This window comes from Corvus kubaryi, unplaced genomic scaffold (assembly GCF_017639235.1).
Source record: "Corvus kubaryi isolate FWS band 111438036 unplaced genomic scaffold, C.kubaryi_AGA036_p1.0 124, whole genome shotgun sequence".
Taxonomy (NCBI): domain Eukaryota; kingdom Metazoa; phylum Chordata; class Aves; order Passeriformes; family Corvidae; genus Corvus; species Corvus kubaryi.
This window is the reverse complement of record NW_024580659.1, coordinates 4,810,327-4,837,998: the sequence shown is the minus strand read 5'-3', so window position 1 is coordinate 4,837,998 and position 27,672 is coordinate 4,810,327. Positions and strand designations below refer to the sequence as shown.

The window sequence follows — 27,672 nt, the reverse complement described above, 5'->3', positions numbered from 1 at the left end:
TAAATTACTGTATGATGTCTGCTGGTTAATTGGCAGTCCAGGTTAATATCCAGTTTGTTCCAGAATGGAAAAGGTCTTTCTTAGGTTGTCTGTACAAGCAGCTTCTAATGAGAGGAAATGCAGAGTTTAATCAACTCTACATTAGTTGTCTGGATTTTTCAGGGCTTCTGTTGCTTGCGTTAATTCACCTCAGTGTGAGGTTTTTCTGTTAATTTGCCTTCATTTCCTAACTGCTGATAGATGTATTGATTTCTGGATGTTGCAGACAAATGAATGATCAGTGAAGATTGCTGGATGCAACTTGTCCTTGTGCTGCTGACACTTGACTGGGTCTGTCTTGCCTATGGCAAATGAAATCCAAGGTCCTAAGGGTGGTGACCAACGAGGGCAGCCTGTGTGCAACCGGGAGCCAATCTTTGATTAACACGTGGTGGGATAACATTCTGCAAACTTCACTGTTGTCTTTGACCAGGAATACTTCACCACTTCCCTAAATGGCTCTTCATTGTACCCCAGCAGTCATTTCAGGTTCTCTTCTTTGTGAATAAAACAAAATATCTCTGGATTTTCCTTTGTTTGCTTGTTGGTTTTGAGGAGGCTGACAGAGGAGGAATAACAAACCTCCTTCTGCTACCATTAGGGAGTGCAGGTGGTGCATGGGATCTTATGGAGTTCAAGGAAAATTGTATCACCAATACGCACAGTTTATTGGATGATCAAGTTGTCTTTTTGTCAATTTATTAAAATTGCTTAATAAATTCTTCTTGAGATGCTGGCACTTTTAGTAGTGGGATGCCTCTCCCAGGTTTTAGTGTGGACTTGTGTGGATGATTTATTTACCTTTGTACAACACTGAACTATATGTACAACTGGTTTAGGGCCACCTACTTTGTTTTGCTTGACCATATGGCTCGGTTCTGGAAGAGGCAATGTTCTACAATTTTGCAGTCAGAATATTTCTAAGATACTATGAAGCAAAGGCAAATTCTCTGCTGTTTCAATATAAAACCCCAGTATTTTAGTGCCAAAATCAATTGAGAATGTTGTTCTAGTTTTAGACTTGCTTTGCTCTGAAGGTACAAAAGCTTGAGATGCCTGGCTTAATTTATTTTTAGGTTTAAGTGTTTGCTGTGTTAAAGACTGTTGTAACATAGGTTGTTTTTTCTATTTTAACCTTTTTTGTTTTGGTTTGGTTTTTATCCTGCTGAAGGTTAAATACTGATAACATCCTGTGGAACAGAGCTTGAATGTGTTGTTTTTTTTTTTTATTAAACTCCAAGTTTTGGGGGCATTTATTAGAGCTGTTTAATCTGAAGCCAATTTAACTAGTAGCAGACTAACAAAAATAATATTGTTGGGCTTCCTGCCATGACAAATGTTGACTTACCCTTATAAAGTTGACTAAAAACTAATAACCTTTAAAGTATGGAAACCTTTAAGGCATATGGAAATATAGCCAGTTACATGAAGTCTGAAACAGAGTGGTTCTGTTTGAGTTTACTGGCACTGTTTTTGAATTAGGTTTGAAACAAAGCTTACTGTGCTGTTTCAATTTATAGTGTCTTCTATTTATTACACTGTTAACACTCTGGAGACTAATTTAAGTTAAAACATTTTTCCCTAATGAATGCTCCCATAGCACAGAATGAATGCTTTGGATATCTGTTTGTCCCGATTCACATAAAAAGGAAAAAAGGTAACCAGGCTGTTTTTTATAAAATGTTAAGCAAGTTAGCTACCCCAAATCCAGAATTGCTGCTGTAAATGTCTCAGAACTTGCTGAACTCCAGTAAGTTGGAATTGTAACAGGCACTGACAATTTCAGCCCCTTTGTGTGTGGGTTGGGAGGTCAGTTGGCCTTTGAAGGTTAAATAGGATAAATTCTAATATTCTAAAATGCTAAGTTTCTGTACCATTTTTCACACAGCACTTACCTTCTGGGCTGTCTTAAAAATCTCTGCAAATTCCTTTTGTTGAGTTTGGTTTTAAATACAATCAGAAAAATCAACACAATATCCTGGTCACAGTAGTGCGGCAGACACAAGGATAATGGCCCCTCAGGGACACATTTTCCCTTGTTTGTCGGATTCAGCACCAGTTCTCTGACATGGAGACTGTTGTTGAAGTTGCTGATAAGAGATGAGAGAGTCAGGTGGAAAAACAATCATAGCATCAGTGAACATACATTTGCTCTTCACTGGCGGGAAATCAGTGGCTAAGCCCTCCAGGGGCACGGAAGAATTTGGAAGTGAGGTACTGGAGCAAGGGAAAACCTTTTATATGGCACCTAGACTACTATTCAGCATGTGTTATCCAGGTCATTGGTTCTGATGTTCTTAGGGCAATATGAAGGGAATCTGGCCTCATTCTTTTTGTTTCCTTTCTTTCTGTTTGTTAGGAAATGAAAATCAGTCTTTTGCTAGAGTAATTTATCCATCAAAGTGTAATAATTAAGCTGTGGGTGGTCTTAAATGACAATGTATCAAAAACTGATTGATACAGTTAAATGGGTTTAACTTACTCTGCTTTGAACTTTGGGAAAATTCCATTCTTTACCTATACTAGTAAAGGAGTTTTTTTTTTTTTTTTTTTTTTTTTTTGCTGATGAAGAGCACCAAAGTATTACCTTCTTCCCCTAAATAGCCTTCTAGAAGCTTTCTTATCTGTGTAATGAGTTCTTGGATACAATATAACCAGTTATTAGGCGCCAGTTTCACTACTGAAAGAGGCAAAAATAGCATGAACTTAGCTGTCAGTGCATTGCAGCTAATGTAAGTGCCTAATTCTTCACAGGATCTTCTGCTTTAACACACTTCCATGGCTGTTTGAATGCTCAGCTTGCCCTGGGAGCAGGTGCTGTGTGCTAAGATTCAGGCTTTTAAATGGTAATCTGTGTGCATCAGACCCAAAATAATGATACAAAAGTTACCTTTTTGCCAGGATGTTGTCATTTTGAAATGACCATTTCACAGATAAGGAAGTAAGACGTCCTCAGTTTTGCAAGGCAAAAAGACTTAAATTTTACTGAAAAGGGGGCTGGCAGCTGTTGGTCTTCTGAGTGTGGCTTCCCAGTAATGCTGTAGTTGTAGGTGATTGCTGTGTTTTCTGCTGTCCCACAGCAGAAGGGTCATTTTTTGAGAGTTATACATTAAAAGATGGAGCTTTCCTTGCTTACTAAGTAGTCCAAACCATTGTGTTAGAGCTTAATATATAGAAGATACTGGAGATACAATTGGACATATACATAAAGAGTAAATTAGAATGAAGAAGCAATTGAAAGTACTGTGTCCTTCATGCCTGAAGAGGCATGGCATCTTTGTAACTTCTTGTCTGATAGCTTCCCATCTTAAACTGGTGACAATCATTGATTATGCCGTTGTGATTAATTTTTCTTCCTACTAATTCTCCAGTAAAGTATATTATAAAAATGTACTAAGAAGGATATAGCAGTTATTTGAAATGTCCACTGTCTGGTTTTCAGAACCATCCATATTTTGGACATGGATTTGCTTATCAATTTGTTCACAGCTTCAAGTTCTTTCTGAGGCTGCATGTATTCATGGTACATCCAGTTTAAATGTTTTTCTCTCTGAATTCAAATGTTACCAAAGTCATCTTGAGTTCAAATATACAGCTCCCTCCAAAAGACATCTGCTCTTTGTTCTAGCCTAGTCAGGTATTAATTTGACTTCACTTGACTGTTCAGCCTTTGAAGTTCCTGCACTCATGTTTCCCTCAGCTTTATTTAGCCTTATATCAAATTTAAAGCCCTGTCAGATTAATGTTACTTGTTCACATATACCAGCTCCACATTTTGGAAACTCTGCCAAACTATAGTCTGGATCTTTTTTTTTAAACCTACTTCCCGTATTGCTTTGGCAAGCCTTCACAACTCTGAAAATACGGCCTAGCATGCGATAATCTCAGAACTCTGAAACAAGTTTTTTAAAATACCAATAATAATGGCTTTAAAAGGTCAGGTAAAACATTGTAACTCCTGAATTTTTTGTGTCATAACTTGGCCCTGTTCCCTATCTGGACAGGTGATAGTTGTTGCAAATGGATCCAGCCTCTAAATCCTATCTCTTGATCCCTCTATTTCAAAGTTCCCTGAGCTGTGAGGGGGGAGGCAGGAGGAGAGGGGAAGTGATGACTTTGGTGGCTCTGAGTATTCTGAGCACACTCAGAGTGCTGGTCTGGAGTCTGATGTTCAGTCTACCAGTGCAGTGTTTCCTCACTGGAGCCTCCTCGTGCTGGGCTGTTGGGGTCCCTCCCCTGCCATGGAGCCCTGGGAGAGGGGCCCTGAGGGCACAGACACGGGGCTTCCCTGCCCCTGCTCAGCCTCGTTCCCATTGGTTGGTTTGTGTTCCCTGCGCGGGCAGAAGGACCCTTGGTCCCGTGACTGGAACAGTTCCTGGGCAGAGCTCCGGCCATGCGGCTGGAGAAATAAACATCTCTGAAACATCTAGCAAGAATCTGTCTGTCCATATATATTTCCTTTCCACGGGACTCCTGGTTTGATATATGCGTGTTGCAGGATCCCCACTGCAACAAATGGTGGAGAATTGAGAGCAGAACGATCCCCGATCCCTAAGCGACTGATTTGTGTGAGTAAACCCTGGAAACTTTGGATTCCTCTTCTTGGTTTTGCTTTGCTATTCCGTATCTAAACTATGGAGGAACAGTGGGAAGACTCTTGGCTCTCCGAGCCGCATATGGACATTTATCTTAAACTTAAAACGATTCTTGAACAACGATTTGTAAATTTTAGCTTGATTCAAGCTCAAAAAGAACTGAAACACTTCCTGGCATGGTTGTTTAAGAACTTTTTCTATGTTTCTTGGGATTTAATTCTTACCAAGGGCTTTTGGAAAACCGTTTGGACACAGTTAATATTTGAGTCAAAATATATGCCGATGGAAGAATATTTTCGTGAATATTATTTAGTTACCGAGACTGTTGAGCAATGTCAGCTGTGTCTTGGCGAAGGGAAGCCTGGCGCAGGGACCGTGCGGCCCAGGCCACGTGCACCGAGCGCTCTCCGAGCAGCAGCGAGGCGGTTCCCGCGTGCGGGCGGAGCCACGCGAGCCGCAGTGTCGGTGGCGGAGCGAGGCGCGGCGGGACCCGGCGGTGCCCGCACGGCGCAGCACAGCGCGTGGTGGAGCGAGCCCCGTGAACGCCCGGCCGAGAGGGGCGGCGCGCGGGCGGCGGCTGGCGGCGGTGGAGCAGAGCCGCGCCCAGCCGAAACGCGCGCTGGAGCAGGGCGCGGGGGGGTCGTCGCTCGGGGGCCCGGCCGAGACATGGGTGCAGCACCCGGCATCGGCAGCGAAGCTGCGACCAGAGGAGGCGACGCACGGAGAACTGAGCAGTGCGGCCCGGCCCGGCCCGCGCAGCCCCGAACGCGACCCCGGGAAGAGCGCGCAGGCACCAGCAGCCCCGACAATTCCAACATGGGAGCGACCGAAGGAGAGAGCAAAGACACAGCGAGACAGAAAACAGCAGCCACTCGGAAAAAGGAAAAGATCATAGTAACCAAGATCTTAGGGATAGTAAAATGGTATAATGTTAAGCAAAATTATGGTTTTATAACAAGGTGTGACAACCAGCAAGACATATTCGTGCATAGAACTGCTATTAAAAAGAATAACCCTGAAAAATACATCCCAAGCTTGGGAGATGGAGAGGTGGTGCAATTCAAAATTATACGAGGTAGAAAAGGGTTACAAGCATCGCAGGTCACTGGGCCTGATGGTGTTTCTGTAAAAGGCAGTATATATGCAAAAAATCGTAGTCATGTTAGACAATATCTCCATTGTAAGTCCCCCCTACAGTCTCCCTTTCCTAATCCCACCTTTCCCTTTTACCCTATGTCCTATTACCCCCAGTGTATTCCCAATCCGTTTTTTCATCCATGGTTTCCCTCACAAAACCATGCTTTTGCCAACTGTTTCCCCAAAAATCCCTTTCCAATGCCGAGTGGAGGATGAAAAGGGGGAGGGAAGAAGTTAAACCCTCTCCTGCCTCAGTTTCCCCACAAAGCATGCTCAGAGAGTTCTGTCTCCCTTCTGTCAGCCCTAAGATGTTCCACAGAATCTGTTTGGACATTTAAAGACTCAGGAGGGTGGCTTGTTTTGTTTTGAAACTGTTCTTGTTATGTTTATCCAGTTGTTTTCATTCTCCTTTTATTAAAATAAAACGGGTGAGGTGTTGGGGTCCCTCCCCTGCCATGGAGCCCTGGGAGAGGGGCCCTGAGGGCACAGACACGGGGCTTCCCTGCCCCTGCTCAGCCTCGTTCCCATTGGTTGGTTTGTGTTCCCTGCGCGGGCAGAAGGACCCTTGGTCCCGTGACTGGAACAGTTCCTCAGCAGAGCTCCGGCCATGCGGCTGGAGAAATAAACATCTCTGAAACATCTAGCAAGAATCTGTCTGTCCATATATATTTCCTTTCCACGGGACTCCTGGTTTGATATATGCGTGTTGCAGGATCCCCACTGCAACACTGGGCAGACACAGTTCAAATTCATACCCCAGGGGATCTTACGGTTCTGGGACTTCTGGTTAACTGGAAAATTGGAGGGTTTTCAGAGACAAATTAGGGAAATAACATATTGGACTATTGTGCAAGTGCAGATTCTGGTATCTCTGGGTAAAGCAGAACAGTTCACACCATCTCCTCTTTCCATTTGTTATGTTGGCTGTGATGAACAGAGTCCTTGGTGAAAAAAACACCCACCTGTTCAAGGCTTGCTCTTGACTGTGGAATTTTTCCCTCTCTAGATCATTGGTCTCAGTAGTTTGTTCAGCTTCTCTGCAGTGCTGGTTTGGAGAGGTGACCCAGCTTGAGAATGAGGGTGTTGATGAAAGGGGAGGTAGAGGCAGAATGGATGTAGACAGTACAGCAGAAATCCTGCAATCAAATGTGCAGCAGTTTCAGTATTGCTGTCTGACAGTTTTAGAATTGCTATGGTAGTGCTGTATTTTCATTGCACAGTCAAAGCCTTATTTGTACAAACTCCATTTTTCTACAGTAGAAAGGGTGACTCAGTGCTGATGGCTTTTGTTGTTAGACTTTTCTGAATAAAACGACGCCTGAAACACTAAGATTTGATGAGTTTTTACTTCCAGCTCAGTATCTTAACCTACCACCCAGGTTCTAATGCAAGGTGCAAATCAGTTTGGGAGTATTCAGAAAAGCTTTCTCATACTTAAGAACTTATGATTAACAAGATTTTCTTTCAGAACTCATTGGTAAAGGTGTAAAGTCTCAGGCTTCTGAAGTTATCTTAAGTAATGCTATTTGACAGAATCTTGTAATAATGCTGATTTCTTTCCATAAAATTGAATTCTAAATTTGAACTGCATGTTTAACTGTTCCAAATTCTGGTCCGAATTTTCCATGTGAAATCAGAACACGATACATTGCATAAGGAATTCAAGGTGGGGTGCTGACTCAGAAGGGCAGGACTGCAGTTACCTGACCTGGCTTTGCGTGCTGGGAGAACAGCTGGCCTCTAGTGGCTCACAGCAAGAGGTTCCAGAAGATCTTAATGGTGTTTGATGGTGGCTGAAATTCTGCTCAGTGTTTATCTTTAAAATCAGTTTCTGTATTCAGTGAGGTTTTGCATCACGAACATCAGTAAAAACTACACTGCCTTAGCATTTTTCTCCTTGAAATGGATGGGGGCAATGGATACCAGAAAGGATACAGCATAAAGAAGGAGCAGTAATTTTTATTAATCCTAATCCTCCTCCCCTATCTCCTGGAAAGTCCATACAACGTTCATTTCCAGGCTTTGCTTTTGGGCTGGGGTACTGGTGCCTAAGTGCCCTGTGCTGCTAAGGCAGAGGTGCTGGCACAAGCTGTGCTGCTGGCATGGCATTGCCCACCCGGCTGGGGCTCCATGTCCTGGCACTGCAGTGCAGCACGATTCCTGACCAGCTGCCTCTGCCACGGGCTGTGATCTGGGCCCCAGAACTTGGAATAATCAGGAACAGAAACAGCTCATGGCTGTGCCACCAGTTAGAGAAGAATTGCACTGGAATCGCCAACATTTTCCCTCTTTTTTGGGGAGTGGGGGAGGGGGTGGGATGCTGCTGGAGATGAGTATGCGAGTGGTGCTGCAATGACGTAAAAAATGCTCCTTCTGAAACCTGCCTCAAAGACATGGTGGCTGAAAAGGAAGGGTTATGAATAACAGTGCAGTGATGAAGATAAGGATTTAACTTGCTTTAGACTGCTACAGTTCTTTAATGCCAGGTGTCACGTGTGATGGAATATATTATTTTTGCTAGAGGGTTAAACACTTTGTCGCTCATCTCAGCTGGCTTTTCTGGATTTCCAGGTCTGCCTGCTGAGAAGTAAATTAAATATGTAGCTGCTTCTCACCTTTCCTCTGTTGCTGCACTAATGGAAGAGAATTTTTCTTGCCAGTAATACAGATGGTGATCATCACTGCTGAGATTTTTTTTGTTTTTGGTATCAAAAAGGATGACAATTCTGCATTATTTCCAGAAGGATTTGTATTTCTGAAGAAAAGGATAATAGGCATGCTTCATTTTCTTAAAGCTATGTACAGACAATTGGAGGCATAGCAAACTATGCAAACTTTATAAGCATGGCTGAAAAAGAACGATGAACTGCCTTAGGATGTCCTTGAAATATGGTGTTGGATGGGGTTTTCAACTTCACTTGGAAGGTTTGGCTCTTTTTCTGTTGCCTTTTGCATGTGCTGTTCGAGATCCATTAAATGTCAGATGGAGATTAGGAAGCCAAGGGTAACTGTTCTATTTTTATGTATTTATAATCACTTTTTTCTGTGTTACAATTTCTGTTAATTTTAAAAAAATATATATATTTGCAGGACAATTGGCATATTATTTTGGTTATACATTAATTTGAGTGCTGTTGTGCTGTTAAAATATATATGAAAAGGAAAACATTTAATTGAGTGCTTTATGGTAGATTTTTGTTTAGTTTTCCTTTATATTATATGCAAAAAATAATATAGGTAAGCATGTTATTAATGCCTTTCTGTATATGTGAGTATTTTCATAAGAACATGCATTCAAAGACAATAAGAGTTAGAGATTTCTGTCTAAATTATATATTCTGGGAGAAAATACATTTAACTGAATAAAGTCACATGCTGACAGTGCCAGATGCAAAGGCACAAACAGAATTGTTTATATTTGAAAGTATTCCTTTCAGTGAGAAGATTATTATAATATGCAATATGAAAATTTCTCTGCTAAGAATGAGTTAAAATAATCAAATGATATTGTCTTTCTTTACCTCCCTTCCCCCGTTCCTGGCCATGCCAACTTCTCCACCATTACATTTTCCAGCTGTTTCCAGGACCTGTAGGTACCAGCCAAGAGCAATCTGTCACTGTCAGTGTTTGAAAGTGCTTTTGTTTGTATCTGCCCTTATTACAGACCAGGTTTGCAAACATGCTTGCTGCAAATGCTTTCTTAGGAAAATCACCAGAACTGTTGGCAATCTTTATCTGGTTATGCTCACACTCCCCTGGTTTTTTTTTCCTTTCCTTCCTCCTCCCTGTGCTGCAGGAGCCCAGTAACAAACGGGTCAAGCCTCTCTCCCGAGTCACATCCCTGGCCAGCCTCATCCCTCCTGTGCGAGCCACTCCGCTGAAGCGCTTCAGCCAGACCCTGCAGGTAACCAATTCCTGCTGCTTCCACACAGCTGCAGTTCCCCCCAGGCTTCCTGGGAGCAGGGATGCACATGGGCACTCCCCACTGTAATGTGCCAAACAGGGTTAGGCACCTTGTGGCCACAAGGTCACTCAGCTTAAAACTCACAACTCTCACCTTGAAAAAACCACTTCCCTGTCCAGATAATTAATGTTTTTCACTTACCAGTAGGAGAACTATTGCACCTGTAGCATATAAAAATTGTTTACTAAAGGATTACATTTTCTTCTTAAATTTGATGAACAGAATATTCCGTAATGCTTTTGATTAATATTGGTTGGTTTCTTTGAAAATGTTATTTTTGGTATAGTTGGTCAGGTAGGACTGCCTAAATTTCTTCCTGTAGAGTGAACTTTGACCTTACCTAAACAAAAGAGTTAGTAAACAACTGGAAATTTCCAAGTCATTTTCCAAAGCTGCTGATAATAAAGGGCAAACAAATTTTAAATGCAGTTTCTATGTTACAGATTAGGTGTATAATACTGAACATACTTAGAGGCTAACAAAACTTTTGTTTATAAAGCATTTGTACCTTCAGACCTAGAGATGGCAAAATATTGGGGTGCTCAACTCCTGATTGCAGTCACAGCTGGGAGCTGCAGCTGCTCTGGGTCTGGCCTCAAAAGCCACTGTTTCCTCTTTAAAACAGTTTACGTAAGAAGGCATGTAAAAGATCTAAAGAAAATTATTGAATAAGCTTAATTTCTTTGAGAGGAACTTTAAAGGTAACTTGAATGTGTTAGAAATGTTTCTTAATTAAAACTTCCTAAATTAGAGCTTTACTGAAATTACCTGTTAAGGAGGAAAGAAATAAAACTTTAGAGTCTTATGAGAAACAAGAACCCCATTTTTCTGTAGTGGTAATTACCTAGAAAATGGATATTACAGGGTTTTCTGACATTGGTTTTCTTGTCTTTGGTTCCTGTGATGTTGGAAGTACAGATTTCTGCACAGGGTTGGAGGATCAGCCAAATGTCTGCACCCCCCAGCCTGGCTCGGTGCAGGTGTGGTTTGCGTGACTCGAGCAGAGCTCCCTGTATCCCCTGGGCTGTATGAATCTCCTGCAGAATCTGCCTCCAGGAGAAATTGGCCAGACTCTGGAAGGGGCACATCAGTTCCAGTTGTGAGGAGTGTGGAAAGGGATTTAATTTTTGGCTAAACTGCTGCTGAGTGCGGTGCTTCCCTTTCCTAAGCCTTAGGCAGCTGTTGGCCTCATTTAGGTACCTGTGCTATTGTTCTGCAGCAAAGGCCTCTGGGACTGCACAATGCAGTATCCAGAACAATATTGTATTTAATAAAGTTGTTTCAGACTAACCAAAACAACTATCCTTTCATGTATGCAGTAGCAGCTTCCCGAGATGAGAGCTATTTAATGTGTTTCAGGGTAAATTTTGTCAAAAATAGGAGGGAAAATAATGGCTTTGTTGCAAGTCCTACTGTTGCAAGCATTTCTGTTTTGCTCTGTTCATACTGACCATAAGAATATATTTTAATTAGCAGATTAAATAGTGATGTTATTTATACCATCCCTTCTAATTATGTGCTTTAAGGAGCTGTGATGAGAAATCAGCTTCTGTGTTGTCCAAATCCTGCTGGTGATGTCCCTCAAAACTCCTTCATACCTGGCTGTAAATTGTCTTCTTATCTGATTTTCTCAATAGCTGTAGAGCAGGGACAAAAAAGACTGACCTTGTGCTCAGATGTTCTACTTGGAATTATTTAGAAACATTCTGGGAAGTATGTATAGCTATTTCACTTTATTTTGTTTTGACGTCAATGTCACTGTGTCTTGAGAACAGTATAGATTTCCTTTCATCATGTGATCTCCTGTAAAAAAGAAAAAAAAAAAGTTGATTTTTCTTAGTGGGTGAACTTTTATGTAGCTTCATTGTTATTTCAGTCAAAACCCATGTTTCTCCTTGCATTGCTGCTGGATGTTCTGTGTCTGTAAAATGCAGAAAACTGCTGTCATCACCACAACATGCAGAACAAACAACTTCTTCCCCTGGAAGAAAAGAAACAAAGTCAACAGAAAAAGACCACTCCAACAGCATTTCAAACAAACCTTCTTAGATATTCTTCTAAATGGAAGATACGTGTAAGAGGGAGGAAAAAAAAGCTTATTGTATATAATTTTCCTTACCTCTGTACATGTAACTTCCACTTTACATTAATGGACTTTCAGCATGAGGAGATACATTTATGTCTGGGATTTGTGTAGGTTTTTTTAAGATATGTTCTTAGCAACTTTCCATGTTTTGCATATTTTATTGATTTTAGAAGTATTTGATTTTTTCGTGTATACTTAACTTTATTCCAATTTTCCACTTATTTTCAATACTTTTTTCATAAGGATTCCAAGTAAAAAATATTTGAAGTCTTTCTGGTTTTCTTTCTGGGCTTTTGTGTTTTGTTTTGTTTTGTTTTGTTATTGACTATTTGTAGTCATTCTGTTTCTATCCTGTAGGGCAGGGTAGACCAGCTGACTAATAAAGTGCTGTTAGCTTCACCTCTGCCAGAGTCTGTCTGTGTAGCTGCAGGATATGTAATGCTAACAGGTATTTTATACCTAATGCAGATATTCTTATTTATTAATCCACCTGGGAAGCCAGTTTAATTCACAGCTGTATTTTCAGTCTCCATCAAGCCTAACTAATGATTATGATGATCTGCCTGGTCTTATTTACAGCTGTGCTGTTTGGCTTAAAGCAGAAAATAGGATCAGAAAAAGAACTCCAGCTGATGCTGAAGAAAGAAATTGAAGTCTGGCTGGCTTCCTCTGCGACTTCAGTTTTCATCAGTGTGTCTTGAAATTTAAGTAGGGAGTCCAAATTACTTTTATCTCTCTTAGGACACCAGAAATTTCTAAAAATCCTCAAGAAGAAAATTGTTTTTAACATCAGTTCTGAATGCCAGGGCTTTGATCAGTAGTGGCCTTTGCCCAGTACATGGAGGTGTCTGCTTTACTGCAGTTCTAATTAAGGGCTGTTAATTTCATTAATTAACATCAGTAACACATAGACCCTTCAAGTAACAGTCTTATAACAGCCAGGGAAATCTGTTGCCACCAGAGAAATACGGTAAACAAAATGAGGGGCTGTGAATGGATTTTCCCCCAGCTCCTTAAAATTTTGGAATTACATGAAAATTCTAATCATCCCACAGGGCCATAATTTTTAAACAGTGTGTTGGATATGTTTTTTAAGGAAGCCAGAAACTAAGAAAATATTTTTAAAAGACTGGAAATGGCGAAGCGCTCTTTTGACATTCCTGCAGTTCTTTCGTGGGATTCTATCATGGCGGATTTTTTTTTTCCCCCTTCTTAACAAGTACAAAGCAAAGATAGATAGCATCAGACTATCTTCAAACTTGTTTTTAAAATTTTTTGATAGAACTTCAGTTTAGGGCTCTATTTCACTAATAAATAACCTCAGTCCTGTGCCCCTTATTAAGTGAGGTACACTTTGTATGGTTAATGAAAGGCTGATGTATGACAGAAATCAATTAAATATATACTTATTATCTCTAGGTAGCAAGGATGCTAAGCAAACAAGCAAGCAGGATTTTGGGGAGTTTGGTTTCATTTTGAGTCTTTTAGCCTCTTTGTGCCCCTTCTGCCCGATGAGGACAGTTTAGGGCTGTGGAGAATTGTACGGAGCAGGGAGGAACATTCTGTCAGTGCATGTGAAAGATTGCTTTTCCCAAAACACGGCCTAATTTGACTTTGCTCCATGATTCCTCATTATAATAAGTGTAAATTAAGCATGTTATTTCATGTGTGTTTCTTTATCTTCTTAACTCTTGAAGGAAGACTAGCACCTGACTTGCAAAGTTTTGGGGGGGGTAGGGGGGTGTTTATTGTTAAGGTCTTTGTCAATTCCAAGTAGGACTTAGAACAGCTTCTGTTAAAAGACAAGTTTATATTTTTATCATGTCTTCTGATATGGTAAAAACATAGTATTTATAGGCACTGTTTGCGTTTCATGGGCTCTTACCTTCAGAGAAGAATTTCAAATATTGTCCTTTGTATATGCTGCTTTCAACCTGGAAATTGAGAGAATTTATTTTGTTTTAAATATTCTTACCCAAGGCAATTGAAAGATGATTGTGTTATGTAAGGGAGGTTTTAAATAACAATAAAAATGTTGAGTATTTCAACTATGTGAAGTAGTTAAATCATTTCAGAGGTATGACCTCAAAAAGCAGCCTCTAATTTTAATGAAGCAAAAAAGAAACCTTTTCAAAATAGAATAGTAAGAGCATAAAGTATTCATCCTTAGCCTGAAATCCTTCTAAGAGTTTACAGGCAATTAGAACTCTCAAGTCTGTCCTAAAATTGAAATTGGCTTTATTGAAATTTAGGACCAGGCCACACAGTAGGTACAGAGATGCTGGTACACATCGGTAGAGTGTCTAATATTTGCATTAATTCTAAATTTTTGATGAGACAGTTGTGGAATGTATGAGTAATTCCTGTCAGTCTACTGAATTGAAGCTCTGTATTTGACCAGTTCTGTTAGTTCAGTGTGCTGCACCATTCTGCATTACCCCTATAGTTCACTCTTGGTGCTTGTTGTATGGGAATGCATTGCAGAAGTTTTGTACATGTTGAGGACAGGACATGGACAGAGTTCACTGCAGGAAGGGAGGTCCTGCCCTTCCATGAAGTTGTATTAAAATAATTTCTCTTACATTCCCGGTACTAAATGGTGCTATGAAGTTCAAAGTAAAAACTAATCAGAGAACATTTATTTGTTGTACTGAACTATGTATAGTAGTTCCTTAGAAAAGGAGAAAATGGAGAGTGTTAACATGAAACTGTTGTAACATAAACCTGATTCTCTCTTCCCAGCGGTCCATCAGTTTCCGCAGCGAGAGTCGCCCCGACCTGTTCAGCCCACGGCCATGGTCCCGAAATGTGCCCCCTGCTAACACAAAGAGGAGAGACAGCAAACTGTGGAGTGAGACCTTTGATGTCTGTGTCAATCACATGCTTACATCCAAGGAAATCAAGCGGCAAGAGGTATAGATATATACACACATATATATCTGTTTTAACCGTAAATTTCACGTTCAAAGGTCGCCTTTAAAGTGTGGACTTGGGAATGCTTTTTGGCATTGGGGTAGCACTTGAACATGTCCTGCAATTAAAATGTGTCACCACCTCCACTAGAAGCAGAATTCCATCCCTAGTCTTTATGACTCAGGCTATATTAGATGAATGTATTCTTTGTAAAATCCAGCTCATTGTATTTCCTTAACAAAGCCGAAAGTTACTGAGATACATTGTCCTGGGATTGGCTGCGTGTGTGTACATGTTCTGTCTGACACTTTCTGGAGTCATGGTTGATATTTTAGTGTTTCATTTTGTTGTTGTGGTAATGAGAGGTGAGCATGCTATGCCAGGAACAGGTGTTCATCAGCTGATACATACACACAAAAATGCACCATCATTTCCCTTTTGGAAAAGACTGTCTTTGAGGAAGTTTCCAGTGCTAGAAAGATGACACACTGATCAAAAGATGTGTCTTCCAAAGCAAAAAAGAAGCATGCCAGTGCTTTTAGTGTGTCAGATGAGATAAAGTCTAGATAGTTCGTATTATAGTCAACACAGAGCTCCTTCAGAATCAAGATATTTTTATTTTCTAAAGAAATTTCTAGCAGTATCAACAAAGCTTGTAAGTCTCCCTGAGAATACTTCAGGGACTGAGTCATAAATCAAACAACAGTAGTGACAAGCATTTCTTCTGCAAATTTTAACATTGTACAAGAATTCATAGGAAATAAATTTGTAATTGAAAACTTCAAAGGCAGCTTATTGAAAAATAAACTGTAGAAACTGTGTACAGTGTATAGCAGTCACTGCTGTGTGGGGGCAGGAGCCAGGATCCTTGGTACAACCCAAATAAGCGAGCTGAATCCCAGGAGGTTTTGCAGGAGGGTCCTGCTATGTGCTTGTTCCCATTCTGTATGCTTTTCTGGGACAGCTGACCCACTGCCTGTGAGCTGCACTCTGGCAAATCTGGCAGGAATGTGTGTTCCTGAGCCCCAGGAATCTGCTCCAGCTGGGGATGGGCTTCCATGATTTATACTGGTTGAAAGCCTTGACTGTAAAGCAAGGAATTCTAGCCTGAAATGTCCTTAACTCTTAGTGTACTCCAGTATAAGGAGGAAATCATGCAATAAGTTAGTAACAATAGGGGTTTGATAAACTAGTGAATTAGGGCACTGTTATTTTTAATCTGCCAGCTTTAAAGTCTCAGATGTGCTTCAAGAGGAGTAACTAACATCAGCCAGTGGTTAACTAGAGCTCAGCCATTGTAACAAAAAAATGAACTGGTACCAAAATAAAAGTGCTCAGTACCAAAGAAAGGCTTTAAGTAAGATCTGTCTTCTACTTGGTAGAACCCCCTGTAACTTTTGCCACTGCAGGTGTTAAAATGGAACACAACAAACTCCTATGCAGGCAGTTGTGTAAGTGGTTAAGAGACAGTCAAGTCAAAACTCCACAATGAAGGTAGCTTCCTCCATCTGGGAACACATCCCTTTGGAAAAAAAAAAAATTCTTTGGCTATTTGAGATAAGCATTTAATGAACATTCTGGTATAACTGTTTTAGAAAACACTACACTCGATTCTGTAGTTATGGAATAAAGCCTTACTTTATTTCTGTAGATTTAGCAGAGAAATGCTGTTACATGGTGTTAAGACAGCTGTTCACAATATAACATCAACCCAGCAAGTGGAGCATAGATTAAATAAAGATATTTTCTAATATTTGTGTCTGTTTTTACAGGCTATCTTTGAACTTTCCCAGGGAGAAGAAGACTTGATAGAAGATCTGAAGTTGGCAAAAAAGGTATGTTTAAAAAACAAAAGCAAAAACCAAACCACAACAAGCAGTACTAATTGGTTCATAACACATTTAAAACAGTCTCTGTTTTTTATAGTTGCTAAGACAGTAGGAGAGGAAAAAATGCAAAGCATATTTTAATCTTCCCATTCTTTCTGAAACACTTAAATGTGCCGCTGTTTTTTTTTTTTTTTTAATATGAGATTGATAGTTTAATATATGGCTATGATACTTACTTACAGGGAGCTTTAAATTCTATTACAAATTTTGCACCCAACAAACCACAAATATTTGTTTTTCTTTTCAGGCTTATCATGACCCAATGCTTAAGCTTTCCATAATGACAGAGCAAGAGTTGAACCAAATTTTTGGAACACTGGACTCTCTAATTCCTCTACATGAAGGTAAAACTCAAATAGTCTTTGCATAATTATTGCACACAGATTTAAGTCATCAGGTTTATTAAAGTGAGGTTTCTGTTATTTTTTTCTAATCACAATCAGATCTCCTTAGGCGACTTCAAGAAGTCAGGAAACCTGATGGATCAACAGAACATGTTGGGCACATCCTCGTGGGTTGGGTAAGGCAGAGTTTATAACCAATTTTGGGACTTTAGTTTGGAGCTGTAACGTAGTTTTTATTGGACAATTTCCTTTCTGTATCTAGTGTAACATGTCAAAAAGATACTCCCAAAAATACTTCTACAAGGTAAAGCAACTATTAGAGACCTAATAGAATATTTTTTCAGGGATTTTCCATGAAAAGGTTTAGACTAGGATATTGTTTTTAAAGCTTTTGCTATTCAGGAGTTGAGCACTATTTAATATAATTTAAATAAAAATCAAGAGTCAGACTAGAGTTTTTCTTATGTAGGTCGTTTAAGAATCTCCCCGTTTGTGTTCTGGTTTCCTTGAAAAGTCATATTGTATAAGGGCACTCCCCAGTTAGTTTTGGATGACATTCCGTTCCAATCCAAGGTAACAGATAGGTGTTAGTGTTTTTAAAGATACTGATTTCTAGAACTTTGTTAATAAGGCAGACAGGGATACAAAAGAGATGCTGCTGCCTCACAAAAGATAAAGTTGATATGTTCACGTTCACAAGCATCCAAAAGCATAAACACTGAAAAGAGCTTTTGTTTGTTTCGTTGATAAAATTGTTCACTGTAATAAAGAAGAGCTATTTTTGGTTTTAGATATGTGAGAAGTATGCTTTTAAGTAAATGTAAGCAATGAAATTTAGCAGGGAAAAAGGGCTTGAAATCTTTAAGGAATTAAGTAATGATATTTAGCAGCTCTATGTGAAAGTGTGGCCTATGGTCAACAAGGGAATCATGCTCACTACTGTATAATGTCTATAATGCAAATAGTTAATGATAACGATTTGTAAATGTCAAAATAATCTCAGTTTTCTTCGCTTAAAGTAATTTAAAATATTTTCTGGTGTGTGTTGAACATCAGTGAACTTCTCTTGGTTCAAATATATTCAATTCTAATTTCCTTTTTTGAAAGATTTTCCATATAATTGTGTTAATGCAGCAGGTTTTGTAAATGGATATTTTGCTCTAATCAACAGACAAGCTATTTTTTTTTCAGATTTATAAGGCACAGTTTTGTCATCTTAGTTTGGTCAAGGTTCCTCTGGGCAATGTAGAAGTTTGGTTGTAGAAATTTGCTGATCTGAAAAAGGCCAGGTTTGGGAGTGCTCATTCCTAGGCCTTTATTTCCGTTCATAATTAAAGCCAGGCTTCTGTGTTCAACTGTTGTCTGCACTAAATAGTGCTCAGTCTTAAGCAACTTATATTTTTAATGCTTTGTAATAGTATTGGAGATCTGTAGGATCTGAGTGATGAGCAAGTGCTTCTAAATTACTCAAATGTTGAACAAGGTGGTCTGAGGACCCTTGTAAAGGTTATATTTGCTGGAAACATTACATCAATAAACTGTGGATAAATCTCCAGCTAAAAGAGTCTCAGCATGAATTCTGATATCCTGAATCACCTGAACCTTTCAGTGCAGGAAATCGTGCTTTGCTTCAGCTACACAATTATTTATTCTTTCCTCAGCTTCCATGCCTGAACTCCTATGACAGCTACTGCAGCAATCAAGTAGCAGCCAAAGCTTTACTGGATCACAAGAAACAAGATCACAGAGTGCAAGATTTCCTGCAGCGCTGCCTGGAGTCTCCTTTTAGCCGCAAACTGGACCTTTGGAATTTCCTTGACATCCCCAGAAGCCGTTTGGTTAAATACCCACTGCTGCTCAGAGAAATTTTAAGACACACACCAAATGATCATCCAGATCAACAGCACCTGGAAGAAGCTGTGAGTTACTGTTGGGTTTGGGGTTTTTTAGCAGATTATAGCAGTTTTATCTTATTAGTGAATTAAGGGACACTACATAAAATATGAAAATGCAAATACTTACATAAACAGCTGAATATTGGACTGTGTAATTAAAATTCATGTGTTTTCATTGTTTCTGCAGATAAATATAATTCAGGGCATTGTGGCTGAAATCAACATAAAGACTGGTGAATCTGAATGCCAATATTACAAAGAGAGACTTATTTATCTTGAAGAAGGCCAAAGGGATTCATTGATTGATAATTCACGTGCTGTGTGTTGTCATGGGGAACTGAAGAACAACAGGGGAGTGGTAAGGAGTAAATATTTTGTCATAAATAACTTTTAAAGATACCCTCATTTTGCATGACAGCTAAAAGAGCTGTGAGCACACATAGAGAAGCATCACTCTAATATGTAGGAAGTTGATAAATATTAATTATTATATATATATCACATCTTTTTTGTTGTAGTTAAGTATCTGTATAGGGAGATAATAAGATTATATGTATCTCTGTCTTTTATGGGGCCTAACAGTATCCTGGATAAATTGTAAATTTGATCAATTTCAATACTTGCTGGAAAAACCCACAAATTTCTGGTCTCAGAGATGTGATATTAATGTCTATAAAGAACACACAAAATGTACCAACAAATTTTAAATTTGTCAAAGGCTGTGGTTATTAAAAATGCTTTATTTGATTCTTTGTTGAGATCAAAGTTAATTTATTGACCAGAGAAATTTGGTACTTTGAATTCCAGTCTCTGGGACACCACACTATTGGTAAGTTTCACAATTTGAGCTTTCAGTTAAAAAGAAAACAAAAAGAAAAGAAAAAAAAAATATATTAGTAGAAGAGAGCATAGTCTTTTCCAGATTTCTCCCCCTCCCCAATGAAAAAAGATCTTTTTTTGATTACTGACACTAGTGTAAGTATGATACTTATGACACTTATGGAAGTAAATAAAACTTAAGGAAAATTTATTTTAAAAAGCAACAAAGCAAGCAGTGCATTTTTTCAGCTCTGGAACTGCTTCTATGTAGCACGTTCATGTATACAGTGGAAGGGGGTCCTGTTTTACCACACAGCTGAGAGGGAAAGACGAAACAGGTGCTGTTTCCTGGTTCACCTGATGAAGATCAGCCAGTTCAATACCAAATTAAGAGGAAGAAACTGGTGATTTTCATCTTTCTGGTGAACTTCATTTGTTCCGTTTGGTTTAATGATGTTTCAAGAAAGGAATAATGCTGTATTTTCTATTAATCTTTTAACAGAAACTGCATGTCTTCCTCTTTGAAGAGGTGCTGGTGATCACTCGAGCCGTGACTCACAATGACCAGCTCTGCTACCAGCTGTACCGGCAGCCAATCCCCGTCAGGGAGCTGGTGCTGGAGGACCTGCAGGACGGAGAGGTGCGCCTGGGCGGATCCATACGTGGAGCATTCAGCAACAATGAGAGAAGTATGAATACAACTTTTTGTATTTGCTCATGTAGGGTCATCATAACCTTAAGATGACTGCCAATGTGGCATCAGAATGTGTAGGAACCCAGAGTGCCGAGAATATTTCTCTGCCTGTTTTTAAGGGTTTTTACCCCCCTGGACAACACTGTTTTAGCTTTAAACCTTGGAAAAAATTAGCAACAGTCAGACAACAACTAGAAAATACAGTGGTGTGAATTAGGTGATAGACTTCTATGTAAGAGTGTCATAGGGTGAAAGATTTAAAGGTTTTAGGCTTCTCTTTGTAGTAAATAGATAAGAGTAAAAAATACCAAAATGGAGGATTGTTGTTGTTCTCTAGACCTTCTTCTCCTTCTTCTACCACTCCATATTATGCAGTAAAAGTAGTTTGGATTGACTGGATAGAAAATTCTGCAGTTCCTAGTCGTGTTACTGAATAATTGGTAAGAAAGTAAAAATAATGTACGTTTTTAGTAACTATTGGTTAAAATGTCTTTGAAAGGCTGTGTAAATCTTGATAATTAGTCTTTCTCGCTCTCACTCCTATTTTCCCTCCTTCCATGCTGTACCTGGGTCACGCCAGTGGCTCAGTTCCTCTGAAAAGACTTAATAAACAACTATCTAGAAGCATTGAAACTACAGAAGACATCTCGCTTTATCTTTTAAACGCCTTGCAAGGACTTTCAGCAAATTCTCTCCTATCAGGGGAGACTCAATTTATGGCACAATAAAGTGTCAAGAATGTTTTCTCTAAAATTAGCTCCATCCAGCATCTTGATTTTTGTTTCAGACTGGTTTATTATGTTCTTAGTTGTTTCTTTTCAATTCTTTCTCAAAGCTCACTATATTGGTAGTAGAATTTCTCCACACACCTGCTCCTGTATTACTGAATTGAGAAGGGGATAACATACAAACTGTAGTGACAAAACTGCAAAGTTATAAGCAAGTGTATTTTGAAATCTTGCGCTTCAGCTGTTTTGCCTTTCCTTGTACTGGAGATGCTGATTGCTATTCCAAAATTCTTTTAAGATGGCAGATACTGTAGAACTCAGGGTCAAGACTGCTGCTATTCACGTTAATGTCCTTCCAGTTAATATTATGAAGATGCTTCTTCTACTAGAAGGGGCCTTTAAATCTCATCTGGTCAAAACTTCAACGGGTTTTTGTGTGTATCCACTGCATTAGTGAAGTGAATGGAAGAGAGGAGTCTTTGGCTGGAACAAGGATACTGTATTCAGTGAAGGTTCTGGAAATCTGCTTTGCAGAGAAGTAGGAGAAGCAGCATTAAAATGTGGTAGAAGCCTTCATCTTGCTGATTCACTTTAAGTTTTATGGATAGCTCATGCATGGCAGAACCAAAATTATTTAATCCAGCAATATGAAGTTACTAGAAGTGCTTGTGGTGTTCCGTGGTCTTCTCCCAGAAACAAGGAGATACCCAGACTCTTCTCTTTGGCCTGACATGGTCTTGTCCGACCTTAACGCAAAGATTGTGCTTATTCTGTTACTTAAATACACTCTTTGATTATAAAATCCATTCAGCCAAAGCATTCAGAGGTTTGATATGTTTTGTTTCTTTCAGTCAAAAACTTCTTTAGAGTCAGCTTCAAAAATGGATCCCAAAGCCAGACTCACTCTCTCCAAGCCAATGACTCCTTCAACAAGCAGCAGTGGCTTAACTGCATCCGCCAGGCCAAGGAGAAGGCTGCGTGTGCAGGCAAGGCTGGCGGGCTGGAAGCACATTTCCTTGTGTCACCCAATGGACGCAGAGTGCCCCAGGGAGAGGCTGCCCTGGAGCAGATGGAGCAGTCGGACTGTGAGTCAGACTGTAGCATGGACACCAGCGAGCTCAGCGCCGACTGCGAGCGCATGGAGCAGACGAACTCTTGTGAGAGCGAAAAGCAAATAGAAACCAATGTTTGACAAGAACTTACAGTTAGTGGAAGAAAATCTGTCTCTTACCTGTACAGTATTTGCATTCCATACATGGAACCATTCGGAGAAGCACTTTTAGAATACTTTTTGTGACAATGTCAATGCAGTTCTTGTATTTGTACCTGTGAGTGTTGTACTGTAACTGCCCATCTGTATAAGCTGGAATCTCTTGCAACTCATGTCCTGTGATTATATTCCATAAACACCCAAGGTGGATGAAAGAGGTACTTGACCAGTTATTCTCAATGTCCTGCTGTCAACAGAATCTCTAAACTACTGTTTATATATGCATTACATAAATAACCTTTTCCTAATTTTTAAGTATTTGCCCTTTAAAGGGGCAGCTGAAGATGTGGACTTAATATGGAATTTCAGGATGGGTATCAAGATAATGTTTTCTTAAAGGCATGGAAAGAAAAAATAGTTTCTTGGAACAAAAAAAGAAAACAATCTTGCAATAACCTATCCAAACTCCTGTGGTATTAAATCAACAAGAATTATAAACAGTGGGCCATGGAACCAGGGACTCTTAAGGAATTTATTTTTCAAAATGAAGCGCTGTCCTAAGATCCAGGAACCAAACTTTTTAAAATCTGGGTATATCAAATAGTCAGCATAGTAAGATGGTTTATTTGTCAAAGCATGTAATGCTAAAAATAATCAACTGAAAAAACCACAACCAAACCTCTGCAGCCAGCACTGAATTAAATGAAATGCTGAGAATACTGGATGTTTGTAAATAAGCTGGTAGTTTGCTTTCAGTGCCATATATATATATTATCCCAAACAGAGTAAGAATGGAAAGGAGCTTTTTGCTTGTCAATAGGCCCTCTTCAGCATTTTGCACTCCACTGACCTCCACTGTTGGTTTTAAGCACCACTAATGGATAAACATTTAATCTTCTGTAAATGTCTGTTTACAATTACATGTAGTTGGTTTTTAAAACTAAGTGATGATTTGATATAAATGGTGCTCTACAAATACCCCATGGGATTATGTAGAGAGAATTTAAACAAAAAGGGAATTGTTTTTCCTTTAGGATGTATTACATCCTTTTTACTTTCCTCAAGTTTTGTTTTAAAAGTTTTTGTTACATTTAATTTTGTACTGTAATTGGAAATGTTACTGTGTTTTCTGGTGGCTGATTTAACCTACTCATTATGATGAGAAGCAGATGAGTCACTTAAATGCAGTCTAAAACACATAGTTGAACATCCTGTTAATTTTCAGGAATCCCTGGATAATATTTTATTCCTTACTATAAGAAATAATGCCAGTGCCGTATGGCAAGCTATGAAAATGATATATTACAAATTTTAAATGATTCTTGGTATTACACAAAATAACCTGTGCAGAGTACTTGTAACAACAAAAGTAGAAAAACTGCTAAGTTATTGCCAAAAATATTTTTCTTGTGTTCTACAAGTTTACAGAAAATTTACTAAGTATCTTACATATATATATGCTGATGTGCATTACAGAAATCAGTGTGACAAGATGATAAACAATATAAAACAAGGTATTTTTATTTTTTAAAAAAATGGCATTTTTACCCTATAGAACATATTTCTGTATTTATAGTTTTTAAAAAAAATCAATTTTCTTTTCTGTTTCAGGCTTTGTAATTTATTTCAACTGCTTCATTTTTTAGAGCTGAATGAGTATACCAGTGAAGATGAGAGAAAGGAAAAATCTGCAAAAGAAAAGGCGTAGGGAAGCTGTTCAGCAAAAATGTTGAAAAAGAGCAAAAAGCATGTAAAATGTTCAGATAGAGAAGAAAGAATGAATGTGTGTATTGACTTTTTTTTTTTTTTTTTTTTTTAAATAATGGCCTTAAACTTTTCTGGAAGCATTTCAAATAAATTACATTAAATCATTTTTATTTTTATTTGGTTTGGTTGGTTGTGCAAGAAGGCTACAAAAAGATTTCAGTGGTACATGCAGTGAGGCTTTAACATAAGTGACCAAAGCTTGTATTTTGTTTCTCATAAAGTGGTACATATTTGGATCTAATTTGCTAAATGCACAGTAGTAACAGAAACAAGTTACTGCACTCAGTTCACCATATTCCCCAAAGTTTTGTATCACATAATTAATTTAGTAAGTAGGTGGAACAAAAAATGTAACATCCTGTCATCAGTTTCTCCCTCATGATTCCTTGTGGATCACAATTGAGGTGATTAATTTTGGGGTATGCAGGAGCCACCAACCAGCCAGGAAATCTCAGAAGGTTAATTTACATTTGTTTACTCTAATTTAGCCACCCGCTTACTGTTCAACATTCTGGAGTGCAAGTGTTTTGGTTGTGCTTTGTAGTTGACATGCACTTAGCTACTGATTGATCTAATAAATCCTAATGATGTTGGGTTTTTCTCTTCAAATCATCCTAAGAATTAAGCTTTCCAGTTTAGGAATGCTGATACCATGCTGGATTTGGTAAGCTTTAGTTCTAGCACTTCTAAAATGTCACTGCTTTTGAAAGGATGACTTTTGATTGTGGCAGGAGGGTGGTGGTGGTGGAGGGGTGGGATGGGCTTGGACAATAAAATGTACCCAAAAGGATGGGTAAAATGTAAAATTATGAGTGTGAAGTAAAGAGGAAGAGTAATATACATAAATATGTTCAAGTGAGTATCACAGTCAGTAATCCTGGTGTCCAGAAGGGAGTCTGAGAGGTTGCAGCAGTGAAGAGGCAAGAGGGAGTGAAAAGTCTGAGGTGCTTCCAGGTTGACCACTGAGGAGATGGCAAATGAGGAGAGGGACGCAGACACTCATCTAAGTCTGAGGTATGAGCACTCTGGATGTCACACGCCGGGAGAAGGGTGTGCAACGAGGTGTCCTGCTCTCAAGAGCAGGAGATCTGAGGTGGCAGATCCATCCCTTCGTGGCAAATCTTAGCAACCTGTTTGCTCTTCTGCTCCTGATGGGGACAGTCAGTGTAGCTGTACCTTATGGAAGACCTGATGGACCAGAAGCAATACAGGTAAAAGCAGAGATTGTCTTGACTGAGAAAGGTGAGCAAAGAGAATGGCCTTGGGACTCTGAACTGCATGGGTCCTCTGAGACTACAACACAAAATTGAACTGTCTGTGATCTTTGTTTCCCTAGATTTGCTCTGCAGCACTGAAAAGAACAAAGCCAGGATGGCGATTGGGAACAGAAGGTCTGTAAGGAGACACCAGGAACAGTAAGTTTGAGATCTGTGAAGCTCAGTACCAAGAATCAGTAGCCAGAATCTGGGTAAGGATAGGGCCAAAATTGCAGGGCAGAAAAAGTAATTATCCTATTTAGCATGACCCATCTGAACCAGGGCTTCTGCCTTAAGAATGCTTCTGTGAAAGTGGGAACCAGGTTGCTTGGAGTTTCACAGAATTTCTAGAATTTGAAAGCTGTATCAGAACTTTCAGATAGCAGTTTAATGGATTGCACTTTTTGATAAAAATTATGTTTTATGGTGCCTGGCACTTAACAGACAAATCTTGATTCCCAGGATCTAACAGAGTCTGAAACCAACTTCCACATACACAGAAGAAGATTTGTTCCCTTTTAAAAGGGGGTTTCAGATGCATAATGGACACTTCTTCTGTATTTCATGTTTATTCATGAATACTGATTTTAAAATACTGTGATGTGTTCTCCAGGTTGATGCTGCCATCTCTTGGAAATAATGGTGTAGCTTCACAGCTGATTTGATGACATTGAATTTTAAATATTTTTAAGATATTAAATGTGTTAATTATAAAACGAAAGTATTTTAAAAATACAAGTAGATATTTTCAATCTTTTACCTGAGGATCACATATTTGTTAGGAAAAAGAAAAAGTACTAGGTGAATTTCTGCTACTAGTTCCTGGTTTTACAGAGCCAGGTCAAGACTGCTGCCCCATTTTTGTCTCACTTTTTAATATTGTAGGCATATTTTCTCCATGGCTGGTAAATGATACTAAAGCTCTTTCCAAGTGTGAAAATTAGGTTTTGTTTCTGAGTTTTCCAAAGATTCTTCTCTTTGCATGGTCTAGGAGGAAAGATTAATGAGACAGTTCTCCTATCTTTGATCTCCTGGCACCTGAAATTTAGCACAAAATTAGCTCTTAAGCTTTTGAAGAAATTAGATTTGTTTTGCATCATTAGAGTAATAATGAAAAGTAAAATAGTAATTTATGGTTACTTAAATTTAATTGTAACAATATAGTCATATTGATTAATTTCAAATTTCTAATTTAATTTTCAAATTTCTAAATTTGCTTTCATAAAAGAATACTGAAGTAATGTCTGGAGGAAGCACCCAAGTTTGCTCCTTGAGCATATAACCCTCCCTTGTGTCTTATTTTGTGGCTCTTAATCTGATCTAAATCTGTATTATTAATGTGTTAAAATCATCTGATTTGAGAATGAAAGGGGATCTGTAGCTGCTTTGTACTGGGGTGGGAAACCACTTTGTACAAGCCTGGGAGTCATGGTCGAATGCTTGGCAAGTACAAAAACCACAGAAACCAGAAACTGGAGAGAGAATAAGGTGACAGATTTTATAACCTATTTTTACTTCAGAGTATTCAAGTAATCTCTTCCCATGGTGGTTTTTCACTTAACATTTGTTTTGTGAACTGGGATTCTTGGTACCTGTTTGATATCTGTTGGGATTTAAGATGCACAGTGTGGTGCAGTGATCTGGAATTGTTGGAGCATTTCTCAATTAATACCTAGTAATTTTTGTGATGATCTCTCCCAGACTTAGGTTAATTGATACATAAAAATAATCCTGTACAACTGCAAAGATGTATCTTGTTAAAGCAAGTGATAAATGAAGAAAACTTTGTGTGTTGCTTGGTAAATAAGCAGGACTTCAGACTTTGTTTGGTCCAAACACCAATCGACTGAACTTGTTGTGTACTGAAGACATCCACAGCCTGAAATCATCCACAGCTGATTTTAACAGCTCTGCAAATTCAAAACTGATAAAGCAGTTTGACATGTTTGGAGATGTATAATGGATCAACACAGCCTTAAGTAGGACCAGATTGTTGGTATTTCCATTTTTTTCTTGTATATGGAAATTCTATTTAAACAAGGTAAAGCACAACAAAATTATTTCAATAATATATCAACATATCTGTAAATACTCTCTTTACCAGCACTGAATCCTCACTAATGGCAGGACATCACATTCTCAGGAGATAGGGTTAATTTATCCATAGGATGAACACTGCATTCGTGGGGTTTATTACCTCTATATAATAGAACACCACGTTTCTGCAGTTAGATAAATATTGGGTGTTATGTTTTTGTAATTTATGTAAATTATAGTTACAGATACTAATTGAGGGAAAGAAATTCAGCCAAATTAAATTTAATAAAGTAATAGAT

At 38.9% G+C, this 27,672-nt stretch overlaps 1 protein-coding gene across 1 annotated transcript in view; it reads left to right on the top strand.

Moving 5' to 3' along the window:
- Nucleotides 1–22,952, top strand: part of ARHGEF3 (Rho guanine nucleotide exchange factor 3) — a 111,998-nt gene extending 89,046 nt beyond the window's left edge. The window contains 9 exon segments of the mRNA XM_042020932.1: nt 9,568–9,675; nt 14,564–14,734; nt 16,507–16,569; nt 16,871–16,967; nt 17,067–17,143; nt 18,629–18,886; nt 19,050–19,220; nt 20,184–20,370; nt 21,955–22,952. Coding sequence (XP_041876866.1) covers nt 9,568–9,675; nt 14,564–14,734; nt 16,507–16,569; nt 16,871–16,967; nt 17,067–17,143; nt 18,629–18,886; nt 19,050–19,220; nt 20,184–20,370; nt 21,955–22,295 — 1,473 coding nt within the window. The 3' untranslated portion in view covers nt 22,296–22,952.
- The last annotated feature ends 4,720 nt before the right edge of the window (nt 22,953–27,672 follow it).